This window comes from Pipra filicauda, unplaced genomic scaffold (genome assembly GCF_003945595.2).
Source record: "Pipra filicauda isolate LSUMZ 115617 unplaced genomic scaffold, ASM394559v2 scaffold101_size5749837_pilon, whole genome shotgun sequence".
NCBI lineage: Eukaryota > Metazoa > Chordata > Aves > Passeriformes > Pipridae > Pipra > Pipra filicauda.
The window spans coordinates 1,479,174-1,495,621 of NW_024103452.1; the positions used below are offsets into that span (position 1 = coordinate 1,479,174).

Here is a 16,448-nt window from a genome sequence, read left to right on the forward strand (position 1 = left end):
AAGCACTGTTTTACACATCATAACCAATTTTCACTTAGTCTTCTAGAGTCAAGTTTTTCTTCCACAACATACCATCTGTAACTCTCCACTTGACCTTTTATCCTCTGCTCTGTCACGAGTTTGCACCTGTTTCTCAGTATGTTCTCTTGGATGTCTTCCCACCACTTTCAAGCTCTTCATGTTCCTAGCTAAGCTTAATCTATTTCTGTTTTACGTTTTCAGTTCCTTCTCTATCGATAACAGCTCCATTACTAGACAAGAGTTATACTATATTTTATATCAGTAGAACACTAATGAAACTGATTTTTCTCTCCCACCCTTAGGTTTTCCCAGATCTAGAGACTCTGGTCAGTCAGTTATGTCACCAAGATCTGTTTGCATCCATAAAGTACTGACAGACATCTGCCATTTCTTACCTGTCTCCAAAATTATTTAATTGTATATGGTCTTTTTTTCAGTTTATTCAAAATTTTGAAGGTAAGCTTATCCTTTTCTTGCATGTTCACATACTCATTTGCTAAAAGAACTTTTAAACTGAAATAGATATAATTGCATACATTTTTATATGCCCTAACCAAACCTTCCTTGTAATTTAAAATAGTATTTATCCCATCCAGAAAGTAACTGAAAAACATTGTTTCCTCTCTAAAAGACTGCACATTTTCCCTCCATTACTTCTCATTGCTAATAATATTTATGAGATATCTGTGTTTGAGATCAAATTCAAAAGAAAAGCATAATTTGTCTTATTTATCGTATCTTCTACTAGCTCTAAATTCTGAGTGCCACCACAGAAAAACTGCACTGGCTGTGGCAAATGAAATCCTGAGAGACTTCTGATTTATTTTCCAATATGAATAGCTTTAAATAACTAAATTAAGCAATTTTATCTGGCTTTCATCAGAGGAGAACAAGGCTACACATAATGGTATGATACACAACAGATGCTAATATACAACAAAGGACTAGCATTACATGCCATAATGGAAGCTTAAATGAAATATGGTTGAGAAAACCTTAAGCCTCAGGAAACTTACTAAACCAATAATTTAATATGTAGGTTCTGAAATACAGATAACACAATGTTTTGTAAAAATTTGTTTGTTTGTTTTAAAAATACAACTGTAAGAGTCTTTTTAAGTCTTACCTTCTTTGGAGTCCCCAGTACTTGGCAAATTTTGAAGATTTCGTCTACTTCACTTGTGCCTGGGAAAAGAGGTCTTAGTGTGTATAATTCAGCCATTATGCTGCCAACTGCCCACATATCAATAGGTGAGCTATAGATAGATGATCTCAGCAAAACTTCAGGAGCACGGTACCTATAAGGATGGAAGGAAATAACAGATAAATTAAAGTGGTAATAGAAAGGTAATTAGTTAAGCTAATGTATTAAATTCTTAATATACTTACCACCTGGTAGAAACATAATCTGTGTAAGGTGGCTGAGATCTTAGTTCTCTAGCCAAACCAAAGTCCGCTATTTTCACAAGTTCTGGCCCAATACAGAGAAGGTTTTCAGGCTTCATATCTCTATGAAAAAATCCTGTAGAGGATCAGACAAAAAAGAATGGCAAATCATCATGTAATCACTTCTTAAGCAGCACCTTCTAATAGAATAATCCAATATTTACTTTGGGATGTTTTAGAAGAATATAGTCTTTTCCTGTCTTTTTTTTCTTTATTTTTTTTAATATAAATTCAACATAAAAGAATTGTAGCCCTCCCCCAACAAGTGCACACATTTTCCCTCCAGTGAATATTACACCAAGTGTTCTTAAATTAACAAATGTAAACAGTCATGAGCACACTAAAGAAAATGAATTGGCTATTGCAGAAACATCAGTTTGTGCACCAAACCAATTCCAGAATGAAATCTTTTGCAAAAGCTACAACTGCTTTTTCAGTTTTGGATAATGGAAAAATTGAGCATCTGACACACTTACTTGATTCATAAAATTCCTTGAATGATTTTTTAATTAGTTACTTATCATTCTGACAACAACTTGGAGATACAGACATATAAAAGAGATGCAAATTCTGCTCAGGAACACTAATTATCAGTAATGAGGCACATAAAGTTTCTTCAGTGCTTGCTATTGGCTTGAGCACCTCTATAGTTGGGCAGTGGTTAAGTTGCTAAGCAAATCAATTCTACTAATTAACTGGAACGCACAATTTGTTATCTTATATGTTAACTTGTTGGAAATTCACTTACTAGAATAAAGCATTCAACTTCTGCATGCACAAATTGAAAACCACTCTAAGAAGCTGGCTGAAACTATTACAATGAAATCAAATTTATCATACTCTTATCCCCAAAGATGGTCAAATCAAAATATTAATATCGTACCTTAAAATTTGAAGTTTTTCTTAAAATCTAATTTTCTCATTGATTTCATGGAGAAATGGGGAAGAAAAAGATGATGCTAACAATCAGAGAACAGTAAATGATCTTGATCAGAAAGACAAGAAAATGGCAATTTCTGGGCATTTGATAATACCGAACAGAACTAATTATTTATTTGAATTCATCAACAGGCCTTATCGGAGTACATGAAAGTCAATCAGACTTCACTGGGAACATGGTTTCTTATTTCATTTTCAGCTAATTAAGAGGTTTGCAAACTCTGTGAAACTTTCTATTGTTGTGAGCACACTGCACCTCTAATTTAGACCGTGCCTGTAATTCCTAGAAACATCCCATCTATTAAAATATATTCAGATTGTATTAAAATAAATTCAGATTGTATTTAATAAGGATATTGTTTGAATTTCTCAGTGAACAAGTTATATTAGTATTTTTTATATGTAGGGTATCCTATTAGTTATAGTATTGGAACACAAAAGTATTGATGTATCAATGCTCCTTGATTAGATCTTTCTGAGGAAGCAGAATTGTTTAGTATAGCACAGCATAAAAGTTTCTACAGTTTGTTTATTCATCTAGTAGCTAAGATAGAAAGAACTACTGAACATTGTATGAACAACATCCAATGCTTTCCAAAAGAAAGAGGAAAATCCAATTATAGGAAAACAAAGAGTAACAAGGCATGGTTTAAAACTGCACCATACTTGAAACAGATAAGAATATTTTATCAGAGATAATTAATAGCCTTTGCTAGATATTTTTATTCATGTTATTTCTACGCATGATCTTCTTTTCTAAAAAAAAAAGTGCAACACAGTTAAACTCTAGTATGAAACCTACCATGTTTGTGGATAAAAGCCAGCCCTTGTAATATCTGATACATCATGTTTCTGATGACTGACTCAGGGAACAACTTGTTTCTGTGAAGAAACAGAGTAACAACTTCATGTAATTAAGAAAAAATAATGTATCTTCAGAACACACTCATTTCTTCATTTTGCATGACACATCAAGTCTTGTGCACAAAAATAAGACATATTCAACTAGCTCACTTCAAAACTCTACCAGACCTTAGTTTCACTCACTGTAAGTGCTGCAGAGGAACTCCTCTGCTGAGAGGTTCATGATCCTATCCCTCTGTAGAAGCTGGCTGGCTGGCAGTGTGCTTGACCAGGTGAACATGGAATGCACAGTAACGCAGCAAGGCAGACATCACACAGTGAGCACTGTTGGTAGGGGTGTCACCCAGTGGTACCCTTAAGGGAACCCTGATTGAGAGCAGTGCTGCTCAGCTGCAAAGTAACTCTGTGCTAGTACTGCTAGCAGCTATCGCAGGACATCAGCCCAAGAGCTCGGCACATTAGGAGGTAAAAGTGCATGACAAAGTCTGAAGGAAACACACATTACAAGCAAAAGCATTCTGCAAAGAAAGATGTTACTGCAAAGACAGATCCTATTCCAAAGTCCACCTTGCAAGTCTTGCTATGTACTGTTTGTCCAAGATTGCAACATCAGTGTTAATCTATATATCGGTTGGTTTTATGCATGTACACGCACATAAGCATCCCCACATTAAGCCAAACCCATGAGCAAAAGTAGAATGAACAGTGCTTATCCAATCCTTTATACATTAAAGTGAAGGTTATTAAAGAAAAAAAAAGTATTTGGAATTTCTCTCATGAGTCTACACAAAGGCATGCAAACTATCACGTTAACAACTGATCAAACTTATTTCCAAAAGCATTAAAATATGCAATCTTGTAACACAGAGCAATGCAGAATTCTACCCTCAGATAAGCAGGTGCAGCAACTCCTGTTAACATCAATAGGGCTGCAAGAAGAGCCAAAACCAGAAATTCCAACGTGGTCTTCAAGGTAGTATGAGAATCATTAAATAAAGCATGATAGCACATTGCTTGTTCTGTGAAAAAAGACATACCTATCCTTCATTAACTGATAGAGATTTTCCTTCATATATTCAAATACAAAGTAAAGGTGGTCATTTTCTCGTATGACTTCTTTCAATTTTATTACATTGGCATGGTTTAGCTTCTTCAGAGACTGTAACAGAGCAAAATATGGCTTCAGATAACTCCACAGTGACCTTGATTCCTTATCAGAACTAAATTTTTAACATGTAAGTTTCTAGTACAGAATACACAAAACATGTTCATCTGATACTGTTACTTATCCCATAATGTCTGTTTCAAAGAACAACAAAATAGCAGTTTAATTTCAAAATAAAACCAACAACTATATTAATAGTAGTTTAAACCTATTTGTAGGGATTACATCAGAGCTGGAGCAAAGATTAGCATAAAAACCTAATTCCCTACAATGAAAGACAGATCTGAAGCTGTAACAGCTCTTGCTCACTGAACTGAATAAAAACCCAGCATTCATTTTTTTTTCCTTTTTGGCATGAGACTTTAATGAACAAGGATTTTCTTATGGATGTACTTTTTGGATATACTGATTATGTGAAACCTCCAACAAGTTAAATCTAAACTCCTTTGTTAGGGAGTTTTGTATATACAGAAAATGCCCAGGTGCCCAAAATACGGAATTTAAGCCCAGGATTTCAAGTGTTATTCTATCACTTGGCTAGCCAAATATCCCAGTGTTTTCTACAAATGCCCCAAATGCAAAATATAAAGAATGGAGATATACCTAGAAATCTGCAAATAAAATGAAAGAGCAGGATAGTCAACCACAGGAATATACACATACAAAACCAATTTCTTTATCTTCTCTCAGAGACAAGAGGCTTGGCTGTGAGACAGGGCCACTGCTTGAGTGGCCCACTGTAGGGTATTCCACAAAGCAGCAGGACCTCTAAAAGTAAGAGCAGCCCATGGTTTTGTGAAATCTGTCGCCATTTAAAGAGTTTGGCCTTATGCTTGGACATTGCAGCTGCCCTTTTCCTTCATGCAAGCCTAACAAGACACTTATTTTTAAACATGGTCTGTTCACGACTTTACCTTGACTTCTCTCAAATTCATACATTCATCCCATGAATAGAACTTTCTTTTCATTCTGAAATACAATTCCGAGATAAAATATTTTCAGTGAACAGTACAAAATGCTTTTAGAATAAAAAACCCAAACATGTTATTTCCTAAGTGCAGCATTACCTGTATTTTGACCTCAATTTAAATAATTCAAGTATACCCATCAGCAATATTATTAAAAACCAGCTCAACACTTAGAATTGCTATAAATTTGCAGTGATTAATCATCAAACACTCAAAACATACTTTTAGAGAAGTACAGCCAGAGACCATGTTAGTCCAAAGTATAAGGGACACAAAATCCCTTTGTATTATTGGAGTTGTGCTCTTAATAATATGGTAAGCAATGATGACACTGTATGTAAAACATGGAAAATCACATCCTTATGCCTAAGTTGCACATTCTAGGGAAACAAGAAAATCATACTTTTAAAATCTGCAAGGTGTCTGGACTGCTTACCATTATAATTAAGCATCTAACTTAACCAGTCATTTTAAAAATCTGTTCCAAGGTATTAATTACAAAAAAAAAAGTTTCATTTTTTTCAGGCAACATTATACATACATATGCCTCTAAACTAATTGTTGTACATAACAGTGTAATACATTTATTTGTATGTCTTGCATACATCCAGATATGGATATTTGGTTTTGCTCAGATCTTGGGACAGGGTTGTGAATGTCACTGCTGTGTTTCTGTAAAGTTCTAGCACCTAAAGCGAAGAGATTTAAACCCAAGATTTTCATTCAAAATAAAAGTATCTTCAACCAAAACTGTCCCCTCTCAAATCCCAAACTTAAAAATCACACATCCTGAAATCATGAGAATGAAAAACACTTCACACAAAATGTTGTTCCTTTTGCAAAAAATAATAAAAATTATCAGCTGGAGATTTTGTTTTCTTTAGGTTAGATTAATATTAACTTCAGTAACAGTACTAGCAAGATATGGAGAAACCTGAAATTCTCAGAAATTCTTAAAGAGAAAGTCAGTAAATTATATTACAATTAACTTAGTGCAGTAAATCCATGAATAAGGAAAAAGAGTCTCAGCAAGATACAATTTCAGGTATTTCAATTTATGCTTTATATTCTGCTTGCAATTCCCTAGGAATTTCACGTGGAACTTCCCCATTCCTCTAATAAATTGTTGTTTTGGAATCATCTTTTAAGGCAAGTATGACAAAGCTCATGATTACACATAACACAACTTCATTAGATCCAAGGAGACAGCCTTTATTTACCTGACCAGATTGTTGCTGTTATTTATCACTGTAGCAACACATGAAACTTAATGCAGTATTTACAAAGATTAGGGGGTTGGAAGGTATTTTAAATCTACCCATTAAGACTGGTATTCTTACAAGTCATATAAATAAACTCCCTAATTAATCAACTGCACATTCAGTTTTGCTTCTCCTTTGGTGTTAGCCTGACAACCTTCTTAGAAGAAAGCATATTCAAACTGAACAAAACAGCATGCAATCTTGTAAGCCAAGATAAATCAGTAACTTAAACTGATGTGCCTCTCTATTGATATTAGCTGAAGTCTGACTCACAAGCATCTTATTAAACACCTTAATTAAAAAAAATAATTTTGTTAAGTTCCTTTTAAAAAGGGGCATTTTTTCTATCCTACACAAATGAAAGACAACAATAAAGTTAGAAGTGAAAATCTTTAAGATTTTGCAAGTACGTTTACTGAATTGAGATGCTACATACCTTTTGATAGCCACAAGTTCTCCTGACTCGTTGCTCTTCCCCATCAACACACTGCCATAGGTGCCATCACCTAGTTGTTTCATAATTGTGTAACGGTTCATTTCTTTTAAGACTCGGATAGCCAAAAGCTTATGAAATTCTCAGTGTCTTCTGCTTTATTAAAGGATTCTATGCTCTTTGATTTTCTTAAGAGAAATCTTCTTCCAGATTGCTTTATGTTGGTGAGTGCTTCTCATAACGGAGCAGGATATTCACTGGTCCTCCCCCAAACTACAGCTACTTTGAGATCCAGATATGAAGTATAAGAGACACAAGAACATGGTCATTCTGACATAGATCCTTAAAATAAAATAAAAAAAAAAAGTAAACTACATAATTTTCCAAGATTTTAGAAAAGAGACACTACTATTTGTATCAAACTACCCCTCCAGAACTGTATGTGTTCTTTAAGTAGAATACTTGATTGTCATGAGTTCCTTTAAATCCTTCAAATCACAGAAAGTACCTACTGTACGATTAGGGTTAGAGTAAGCAGAGACTGAAGAGCTAAGATTACTGTCATTATTCCATAGAACAAGAGAAGTGTGTCTAAGGCTGGTGTATTCTGATGGAACTCCTTTCTCTGAATTTGCAGACAGTAGCAGCTTCCTGATCTGTAACAAAGGCACAGTTTAAGTTTTGGATAACATAGAAACCCAAATTTTGCACAGGGTGCCATGGTAAACCTAGGGTCTCAACACTATTTTGGATTGGTAGTGAAAGCAGGATTTCTGTGCTTAAAAAGTTAGTGAGGAAGGGAGGTGAAGCAGCGAGATAACCACTTCATTCTTCACTAAGGTAAACTGAATTGTTATAAATGTACTTGGATATCTTGCTCTGAAGTTCCCATAATTCTTAGAGACATGGTAATTGCTGAAGAGTTAAGTTTATTCTTCAGTTTTACAAGGCCTGCAGAGAGAAGTATAGAGTTCACGTGCATTGGTGTAAAAGACTAAATCTGAGTTAACATTCGGAAAAGAATTCACACTGAGCAATGCTGAACGATCATCTTTGAATATATGTAAATCTTAATTTGAATCCTGATCCAAACTTGAATCTGAACCCCAGGTTTCATTATACACAATACCATCACCAGTGTGTCAGATGAAGGCCAGCTGCCATAGGTCCTATGCACAAATCCTAAATTCCAGCCAAGCACTGGCTGCACTTTGGACACAATCCTAAAAACTGACACGCAGGCAGTTAAGGCACTCAGGCAAACTCACTGTAGTCATCCACTTATTTATGCAAGTCTAGGAAAAACTAACAACCTATCACTGTACCATTTACTCACCATAACCCAAATGCCAACACACAAACAAACCACTGAATGCTGAGTAATAGCATTGTCTCTACCTTTTGCCTCTGTTGTCTGAAAACACAAAATATAGCTCAAGTCAATGAAACACACAGTCAGCCTACCTTTATAGGAGATGCAGAATTCAGCATGCAACTCTGTACTCCTTAGCCTTATGCCAGAATTAGCTACAGGCTGTCCTGTCCAAACAGATTAAGGAACTCAAATTCAGCTGATAACAAGCCTCAGGCTTGAGATTTACAGGCCTGGCAAAATTTAACATTAAAATTGGCCTCTTGGGAGTGTGAACAATGCATTCTCAAGTCTACTAGCCTGCTGTGTAAACATCTGCCTAAACAGTAGACCAATGTTTCTAAGCTATTGTTAGTTGAAATGCTGCTTCCTCAGAGCAGTTGTAACACACAGTGTTACTCTTATTGCTTCTGTTGCCAGGAAGGAATCTCACATCAGCTGTCAAGATGCCAGTACCAAGTGACTTAGTGGACGTCTCAGTCTATAATCTTTGCACCAGACAACCACCACTTTGGCATTGAAAAATACAAAGATGTTTTTACACACCCCCCTCTATACCTTCCCTCCAAAGCCATCACTATAGTAAAATATGATTTCTGGTTAATAACATATTCTGAAACAAAGCTAAAAAGCAGATTTAACAAAAAGTAACAGTCATAGACATCTCAAATTGTAACTAGATTTTAAATTGGACTTTCATATATTTAAGCCTATTGCTTTTTTCTCAGAGTTCAGCTTTATGTCTCGTTCCCCAAAATGCCTGCACACACTGAAGTCTTTAATACTCTCAGTATTGCCATTTCTTCAACAAGACTATTTTTTTACTCCAGTAATAAGCAGATGATCAAGTGTTTACTCCAAGTTAAGATACATTCTGCATGTCCATCTTGCAAGTTGTCAAAGTTTGGTTTTATGTATATATTAAAAAAACCAGATCAACATAAAAACATTCTGAAGGTATTCTTATACCCATTTTAAAACACAGCATCACATTTAAAGCATCGTCAATGATAAACTGTGTATTCATTTTGTTTATAGGTATACATAGGCATATAATGTGAAGTAAACTTAAATGTAACAAATTTTGGGTGCCTGTGTTTCTCCATTTCAACAAATATCATTGTACATTGCTTAAGGCATGTTTTTTGGAGGGGATTTAGCAATATCTGCCAAAGATGGCCCTAGCTTGAACTCCTGAAGTTACATTAAAAATCTGGAGAATTTGCACACATTTCATTTTCAATCTTTTGCTCTCTAACAAAGCAAACCAAAAAAACCAAGATGAAAACCTCTGTATATGCAATAAACAGACCCAGATCTAGACACAACTCTCAAGTTTTAACCTTTAAGTTCTCTAATTTTGGTGCCTAAACCCTACCAGCTTTCCAAGTAATTTTCTTTGGAGTACATATAAATCACATGCTCTTACAATTATTCCTTTTGTCCAATACTAATATTTTGGCATGTGCCCTTGAAACAACATCACATAAAGTAGTTCTCCCCTCCAGAAGTTCTGTATAATTTCCCCTCCAGAAGTTCTGTATTGGGTGTGTGATTGTGCATTTAGTCCGTTCTGTAATATATTTTATTTCCTTATTCCTTTTCTTCTCTTTATTGTAATTTTTTAGGGCACAAAATCAAGTAAAGTATAGAAAAGTCAACATATTCCTTTGATAATCAAATGGAAGTGTCAAATCTACTCTATGTAAATGCACAAAACAGGGTGTGAAAACTATGTACCCTGGTAACAATGTCTATGTACTGCATACCTACCACCACAATGATGCACACTAGGCCATTCCACTATTGACTCTCATTAAAGAGTTGTCTTGGCACTTACAGTTTACAAAAGAAAGGCAAACAATGGAACTCTTACAGTGAGACATCATCAAATGAAAACTAGCCAAATGCAGTGGGAAAATAAGCTCTTTTCCAGCTTTTAAGAGAATACATTCATCATACACATGTATCTAAAAAACCTGATAGGGTTCTTTGGACACTAAGCGGTCAAATTTACAGCAATGTTATGGCACACCATAGTCTGTAGGAAATGCTGGAGGGTGACAGAGGTTTGCTGACCAAAAAAAGGCAGCACTGATTCCTGCAAAACTTACTGCCACTGCCCACCCATATTAGAACAAACGAGGCTGCCAAGCACTTGCATTTTTCAGCCTGATCTGACATCAGGATCAGAGGCTTCTTTCACTTTTAATGGAGTTACAGAGTACAATGAGTTAGAATCTAAATGCTCTAGAGATTCACATTTCACTACAGACTCCTGCATACTTTGCACTTTAATCCACATGTACCCAGCTCAGGTGAGAATTTTTTTTTCTCAGTGGTCTCTCTATATTGTCTTTTTCAAATGTGCAGTTCAGTTTTCTCTTTCTTACCAACCTGAGGGAAAGCAAGGGCTCAATCTAGCTTTTCTGGTTAGCACAAGCCTCTGAAGTGGCCTTTCCCATTCTAATGCTTATATACTATTATTTCCCCAGTGATATGAAGCTCTAAAATGTAAAATTATCAAAATAGTCAGCTACCAAACTGGAAAGAGAAATCCTACTCTAAACAACAGCTTGTTTTATACTCTTAATGACACACTGTGCATAATCTCTTCACATAGGATTAAGGAAGGATTAAAGCAAGGGACAAATAGAGGACAAAATACAATAGCTTGACAGAATCTACAATTTATGTAAATTTAGAGGATCTGAACAAATACTAAGTAATTTAAGCAGAATTTCACTTTTACTATATTAATGGTGCTTTAAGCACTAGCAACAATTTGAAATTGTTTTAGTTGCCTGAATTACATTTCAAAATGCAATGAATAACAGCAAATCACCTGCAAATCACCTGCATCACATTTCTTCTGTACAAGCACTACACGTTACCAGCCATTTCATAGTTGCATGCTAAACAGGCTACTCTCAAATAAACAGAAACTAGGATATATGACCCAACTAAGACCTCCCACACAGATAAGCAGAACACCCACAACTCAATCTCACCAACCTGTTTACAGTAATCCTGAAATCGCCAAAAGTGTTCGCAGAGGATGGTACTATTCTCAATGATCAAAACTGGCAGTACTGCATAGTACAGAATGTATGCTGATACAAATTTTAAAAGTAAAAAAAAAAACAACCAACCCAACTCAACCATTAAACAACAAACAATTTGGTGCTACAAGAGCCTTCTTGGTAGTGACTGTGTATTACTAAGGCTGACAGTAATCAGATCCCATGACAGGTGGATCCAGTTCTGGAGATTACCACAAATCCATTACTCTAATCAAAGACCAGCAGTTATTTAAAAGCCTGACTCTCAGCTGCAAGAAAGAAGTCAATAGCATTGACAGTAAATATTTGTACTTTTAAATAGACTGTCTTAAATAAATTTTTTTAAAAGTCTCTTCAAAAGTCTAGTATATTGTTTCATTTGTTTGAATCAGGCCTTTAGGATGGAGCACATCAAAAAGGAAGAATTCGAGTTTGCTCTGAGTATTTTCCCTTGTTTTCTTCCAAACCAGCTTTGGTTTCAAACCAAAATGATTCACAACAACTTTCTCAGGATGCTTCATCCATGACAGCAAGGCTACCTTTTCCCACCCTCGTGAAACCTCTTCCTGCGATGCAGTGAGTAGTACAGCAAGTTTCAGGACAGCAATGGTTTCAGTGCTGCTGGACCTTGAAGTCTCCAGCCTTGCACAGTGTCCAGAAGGAACATGAACTATTCATCTTTCATCATCTCCACACCACTGTAAGTTTCAATAAATCACAGATTCGCACAATTGTTAAGGTTGGAAGAGACCTCTGAAGATCATCTAGTCCAACCACCATTACACAGGAGCACATCCAGGTGGGTTTGGAATATCTCCAGAGAGGGATCCTCCATGACTTCCATTGGCAGCCTGTTCCAGTCCTCTGCCACCCTCAACATAAAGAAGTTCTTCCTCTTGTTGAGGTAAAACTTTCTGTGCTTTAGCTTATGGCCACTGCTCCTCATCCTGTCACTGAGCACCACCAAAAAGTCTGGCACCATCCTCTCGGCACCTGCCTTTGATATATTTCTATGCGTTAATGAGATCCCCCTCTCAGTCTTGAGAATGGAAACAAACGCTTCTTTCCACTTTAGTTTCACCTGATGACGTTCAATCACTTCCCAAGAGAGTACCTTCCTTAACACACGCTCACAGCAGAAAGGGGAGCTCAGCACTCCTCGTGCTCACGCAGGCTATGCAACTCAGCACCACCCGGCCTGCAAGTTTCACCCCGGTTCTCCCAAAAATAAAAATTCACCTTCTTTCGTTAACCCTGGGCATCTCAGTCCATCAAGGCCAGGACCTGATCTACTGAAGTCAAAGCAGGCAGGATCCCTCTCTCTGCAGGCTCCACACCCAAAGCAGCGCCGTCTCTCCCAACCCCAGCACTACAGCGGGACAGCTCCCTACACACGCGAGCGAAGCCCACCAGCGAGCCGGCCCACCCCAAACCAGCCTGGGGGCAGGGAGCAGCCATCCTGTTCAGGGATAGATAACAGCCCCCGGGGCTGTTCCCGCTCCACCCTAAACCAGCACCTCCTTCATCCTGGGAAGGACCCCCAGGACGACCCAGCCCCCGGGTGACGAGGAGACCCACCTCTCTCCACCCTTCCCGTCGCCCCCGAGCGCAGCCGCCCACTCACCGCGGCGCTGCGGGCGGTGCCACCGGGCGATCCCCGGCGAGCCCCCCGCTCCGCCCGCCGCCTCTCCCGGCCGGGCCGCTCTGCCCCGTCGCCGGGGCGACGGCCGGGGCGGGACCCGCCGCCGGCAACGCCCCGCTCGCCGCGGTCACGGGGCGCGGCAGGCGAGGCGCCAGGGCAGCATCCCAGCCGGAGCCGGGGAGGTGGGTGAACCCCGCCATGGGAAAAGCGGGGACGGGCCGCGACGCTGTGGGAAAGCGAGTGGTGCACAGCGCGGTGTGCGCATGGCGACGAGAGCCACGTCACGGGCTTCCTGAAGGTGGCACCGTGGTACGCGAGATCGTTTCCAGGCTGCCTTTACTATCATTACTGGTAATGGTAATTATGTATTAAATATATAATTGGTGCTCTGGTGAGACCCCACCTAGAGTACTGCATCCAGCTCTGGCGTCTCCAACACAGGAAGGACATCGACCTGTTGGACCAAGTCCAGAGGAGGGCCACCAAGATGATCAGAGGGATGGAGCACGTCTCCTATGAGGAAAGCCTAAAAGAACTGGGATTGTTCAACCTGGAAAAGAGAAGGCTTTGGGGTGACCTGAAGGGAGCCTGCAAGAAAGATGGAGAGAGACTATGTACAAGAGCATGTAGTGACAGGACAAGGAGGAATGGGTTCAAACTGAGAGTAGGTTTAGATTAGATATTGGGAAAAAATCTTTACTATGAGGGTTGTAAGACACTGAAGTAGGAGGCCCAGGGAAGCTGTGGATGCCCCATCCTTGGAGGTGTTCAAGGCCAGGTTGGGTGGGGTTCTTGAGCAACCTGATCTAGTGGAAGGTGTCCCTGTCCATGGCATGGGGGTTGATCATCTTTAAGATGATCTTAAAGATCCCTTTCCAACCCAAACCATTTTATGATTCTATGAAATAAAGCCGCCAGCTAAGCTGCTGCATAGTTAGCATTTGTACATAAATTCCCACCTCTGGTATTCACAGCTGCAATGAAACCTGAGGGATTTTTTTTTCCTCTAGCATTTATTTTATTATTACTATTATTATTTATAGTAAGCAATTTATTAAAATGCACATTGTTAATACTGATACAAGGGAGAAACTTTGAATGCTGTATGTATTCTAAAACATAAGAGTACTTTTGGCAGGGAAGTCTTGTTTTAAGCTTCAATTCTTAACATTAACTTGAAGTTCCTATTTTTTAATGTTTTTGAGAGCGAGGGGCAAGAAAAGGAGGAAATTATTTTGACACAGTAACTACTAGTAGCACCATAGAGGGAAAGGCAGAAAATTGTTTTAGCAATTCAGATTCCTATCTGCTTCACCAAGCTGAGCAAAAATGGGAAGCTATCTTCATTATACTTTTGTTTTTATTATATTTTTGTTTTACCCTCTCCCTCATTAACTGGTGTGGTAACTTTGTGATGGTTTAAGAGCTGTTGACAGATTAATTGATTCTACCTCAAGTCAACTGGGTGGAACGTGGGGCTACGGGAATCAGTTTTCTGGAATCCAGAGGATTTGACCACTTGCACATAGGTTGCTGAAATGAAAGTACAAGAAAACAACATTATATTTTCTGAAACAAAATATGCCTGTTTCCTTTACTGAAATAAAACATCAGAGGTGACTGCCAGGTAAAATAAAGTTCAAAGGTGAGACTTGGACATGAGAAAGAAGGTCCCATAACCCACAGGTTATCTCAGGCAGAGATTCAACAGGAGATGATTGTACGTAGCAAAGCATTTAACCATGCAGTAACCAGTAAAAATGTGTTTGAACACTATTACATGTATACATTACATGTGTGGAAATACCTCTCCACTGCCAGTGGAAATGATACAACAGCAGTGTCCCCTCCCTACCCTTGTGTCCTTTCCTCACTCTACAGTTTAGCAATGTTCCATGACTATTGTTCTTCCTCCTCTGGTGTTGCCACCCAGTTTCATAGAATCGTAGAATGAATTGGGTTGGAAGGGATCTTAAAGATCATCTAGTTCCAACCTTGCTGCCCTGGACAGGGGTACCTTTCACAAGACCAAGCTGCTCAGAGCCCCATCCAACCTGGCTTTGAGCACTTCCAGGGATGGGGCATCCACAGCTTCTCTGGGCAACCTGTTCCAGTGCCTCACCATCCTCACAGTGAAGAATTTCTTCCTAATATTTAATCTAAACCCATCCTCTTTCATCTCAAAGCCATTCTCCCCTTGTCCACTCACTACATGCCCTTACAGAAAGTCCCTCTCCAGCTCTCTTGCAGGCCCTCTTTAGGTACTTCAAGGTGCTATAAGGTCCCTCCAGAGCCTTTTCTTCTCCCGGCTGTCCAACTCTCTCAGCCTGTCTTCTTAAGAGAGATGCTCCAGCCCTCTGATATCTCTGTGGCCCTGCTGTGGACTTGCTCCAACAGATCCATGGCTTTCTTTTGTCTCCAGAACTGAACGCAGCACTGCAGATGGGGTCTACAAGAGCACCGTAGAGGGGCAGAATCACCTCTCTCGACCTGCTGGCCATGCTGCTTTTGGTGCAGCCCAGGATACAATTGGCTTTCTGGGCTGCAAGCTCACATTGATGGGTCATGCTGAGCTTCTCATCAACCAACACCCCTCAGTCTTTCTCCTCAGGGCTGCCCTCCATCCATTTTTCCCCAGCCTGTGTTTGTCCTTGGGATTGCCCCAAACCAGGTGCAGGACCTTGCACTTCACAGAATCACAGAATATTCTGAGTTGGAAGGGACCCACAAGGATCATCAAGTCCAACTCTTAAATGAATGTCCTGTACAGGGATCGAACCCACAGGCTTGGTGTTATTGGCACCATGTTTTAACCAGCTGACTTGGCCTTGTTGAACTTCATGAGGCTCACACTGGCCCACCTCTCAAGCCTGTCCAGGTCCCTCTGGGTGGCATCCCTTCCCTCCAGCGTGTCTACTTCACTGCACAGCTCGGTGTTGTTGGCAAACTTGCTGAGGATGCACTTGATCCCACTGTCCAAGTCACTGACAAAAATGACAATGCTTTTTGTTGCTTGTTCAGCATTTCTAGTCTAATTACAGCCACTTATAAGAGACCTCACACAAGCAAGGAGTCTGATGTTTAAATAATTTCTGAATTAGTTTTGCACAAGTGAAACACTTAAGTTTAAATTCTGTTACTGAGACCTTGTGTCTCTCAGTTGTTAGTACTTTTTGTAATGCTCCCCAACATTTCACACACATGAAGAGAGATCTGCTGTAGACAGAACTTGCCAGTGTTTAAACTAGACTGACAGACACATGGTGTGGAGTTG

The 16,448-nt window shown here is 39.0% G+C and overlaps 1 protein-coding gene across 9 annotated transcripts in view; it reads right to left on the reverse strand.

The window, feature by feature from the left end:
• Window positions 1-13,257, reverse strand: part of MAK (male germ cell associated kinase) — a 33,631-nt gene extending 20,374 nt beyond the window's left edge. For 3 of the 9 annotated variants that reach the window (XM_039387240.1, XM_039387091.1, XM_039387319.1), the window contains exons 1-7: window positions 13,157-13,257; window positions 7,102-7,440; window positions 5,350-5,404; window positions 4,308-4,429; window positions 3,209-3,288; window positions 1,411-1,543; window positions 1,148-1,319 (exon numbers count right to left, since the gene is read on the reverse strand). In XM_039387240.1, the coding sequence (XP_039243174.1) occupies window positions 1,148-1,319; window positions 1,411-1,543; window positions 3,209-3,288; window positions 4,308-4,429; window positions 5,350-5,404; window positions 7,102-7,202 (663 nt within the window). In that variant the 5' untranslated portion in view covers window positions 7,203-7,440; window positions 13,157-13,257. Of the gene's footprint in view, window positions 1-1,147; window positions 1,320-1,410; window positions 1,544-3,208; window positions 3,289-4,307; window positions 4,430-5,349; window positions 5,405-7,101; window positions 7,441-13,110 lie in introns of all 9 variants that reach the window. The other 6 variants (XM_027745044.2, XM_027745043.2, XM_039387152.1 and 3 more) reach the window with 5 other exon arrangements.
• Window positions 13,258-16,448: the final 3,191 nt, after the last annotated feature.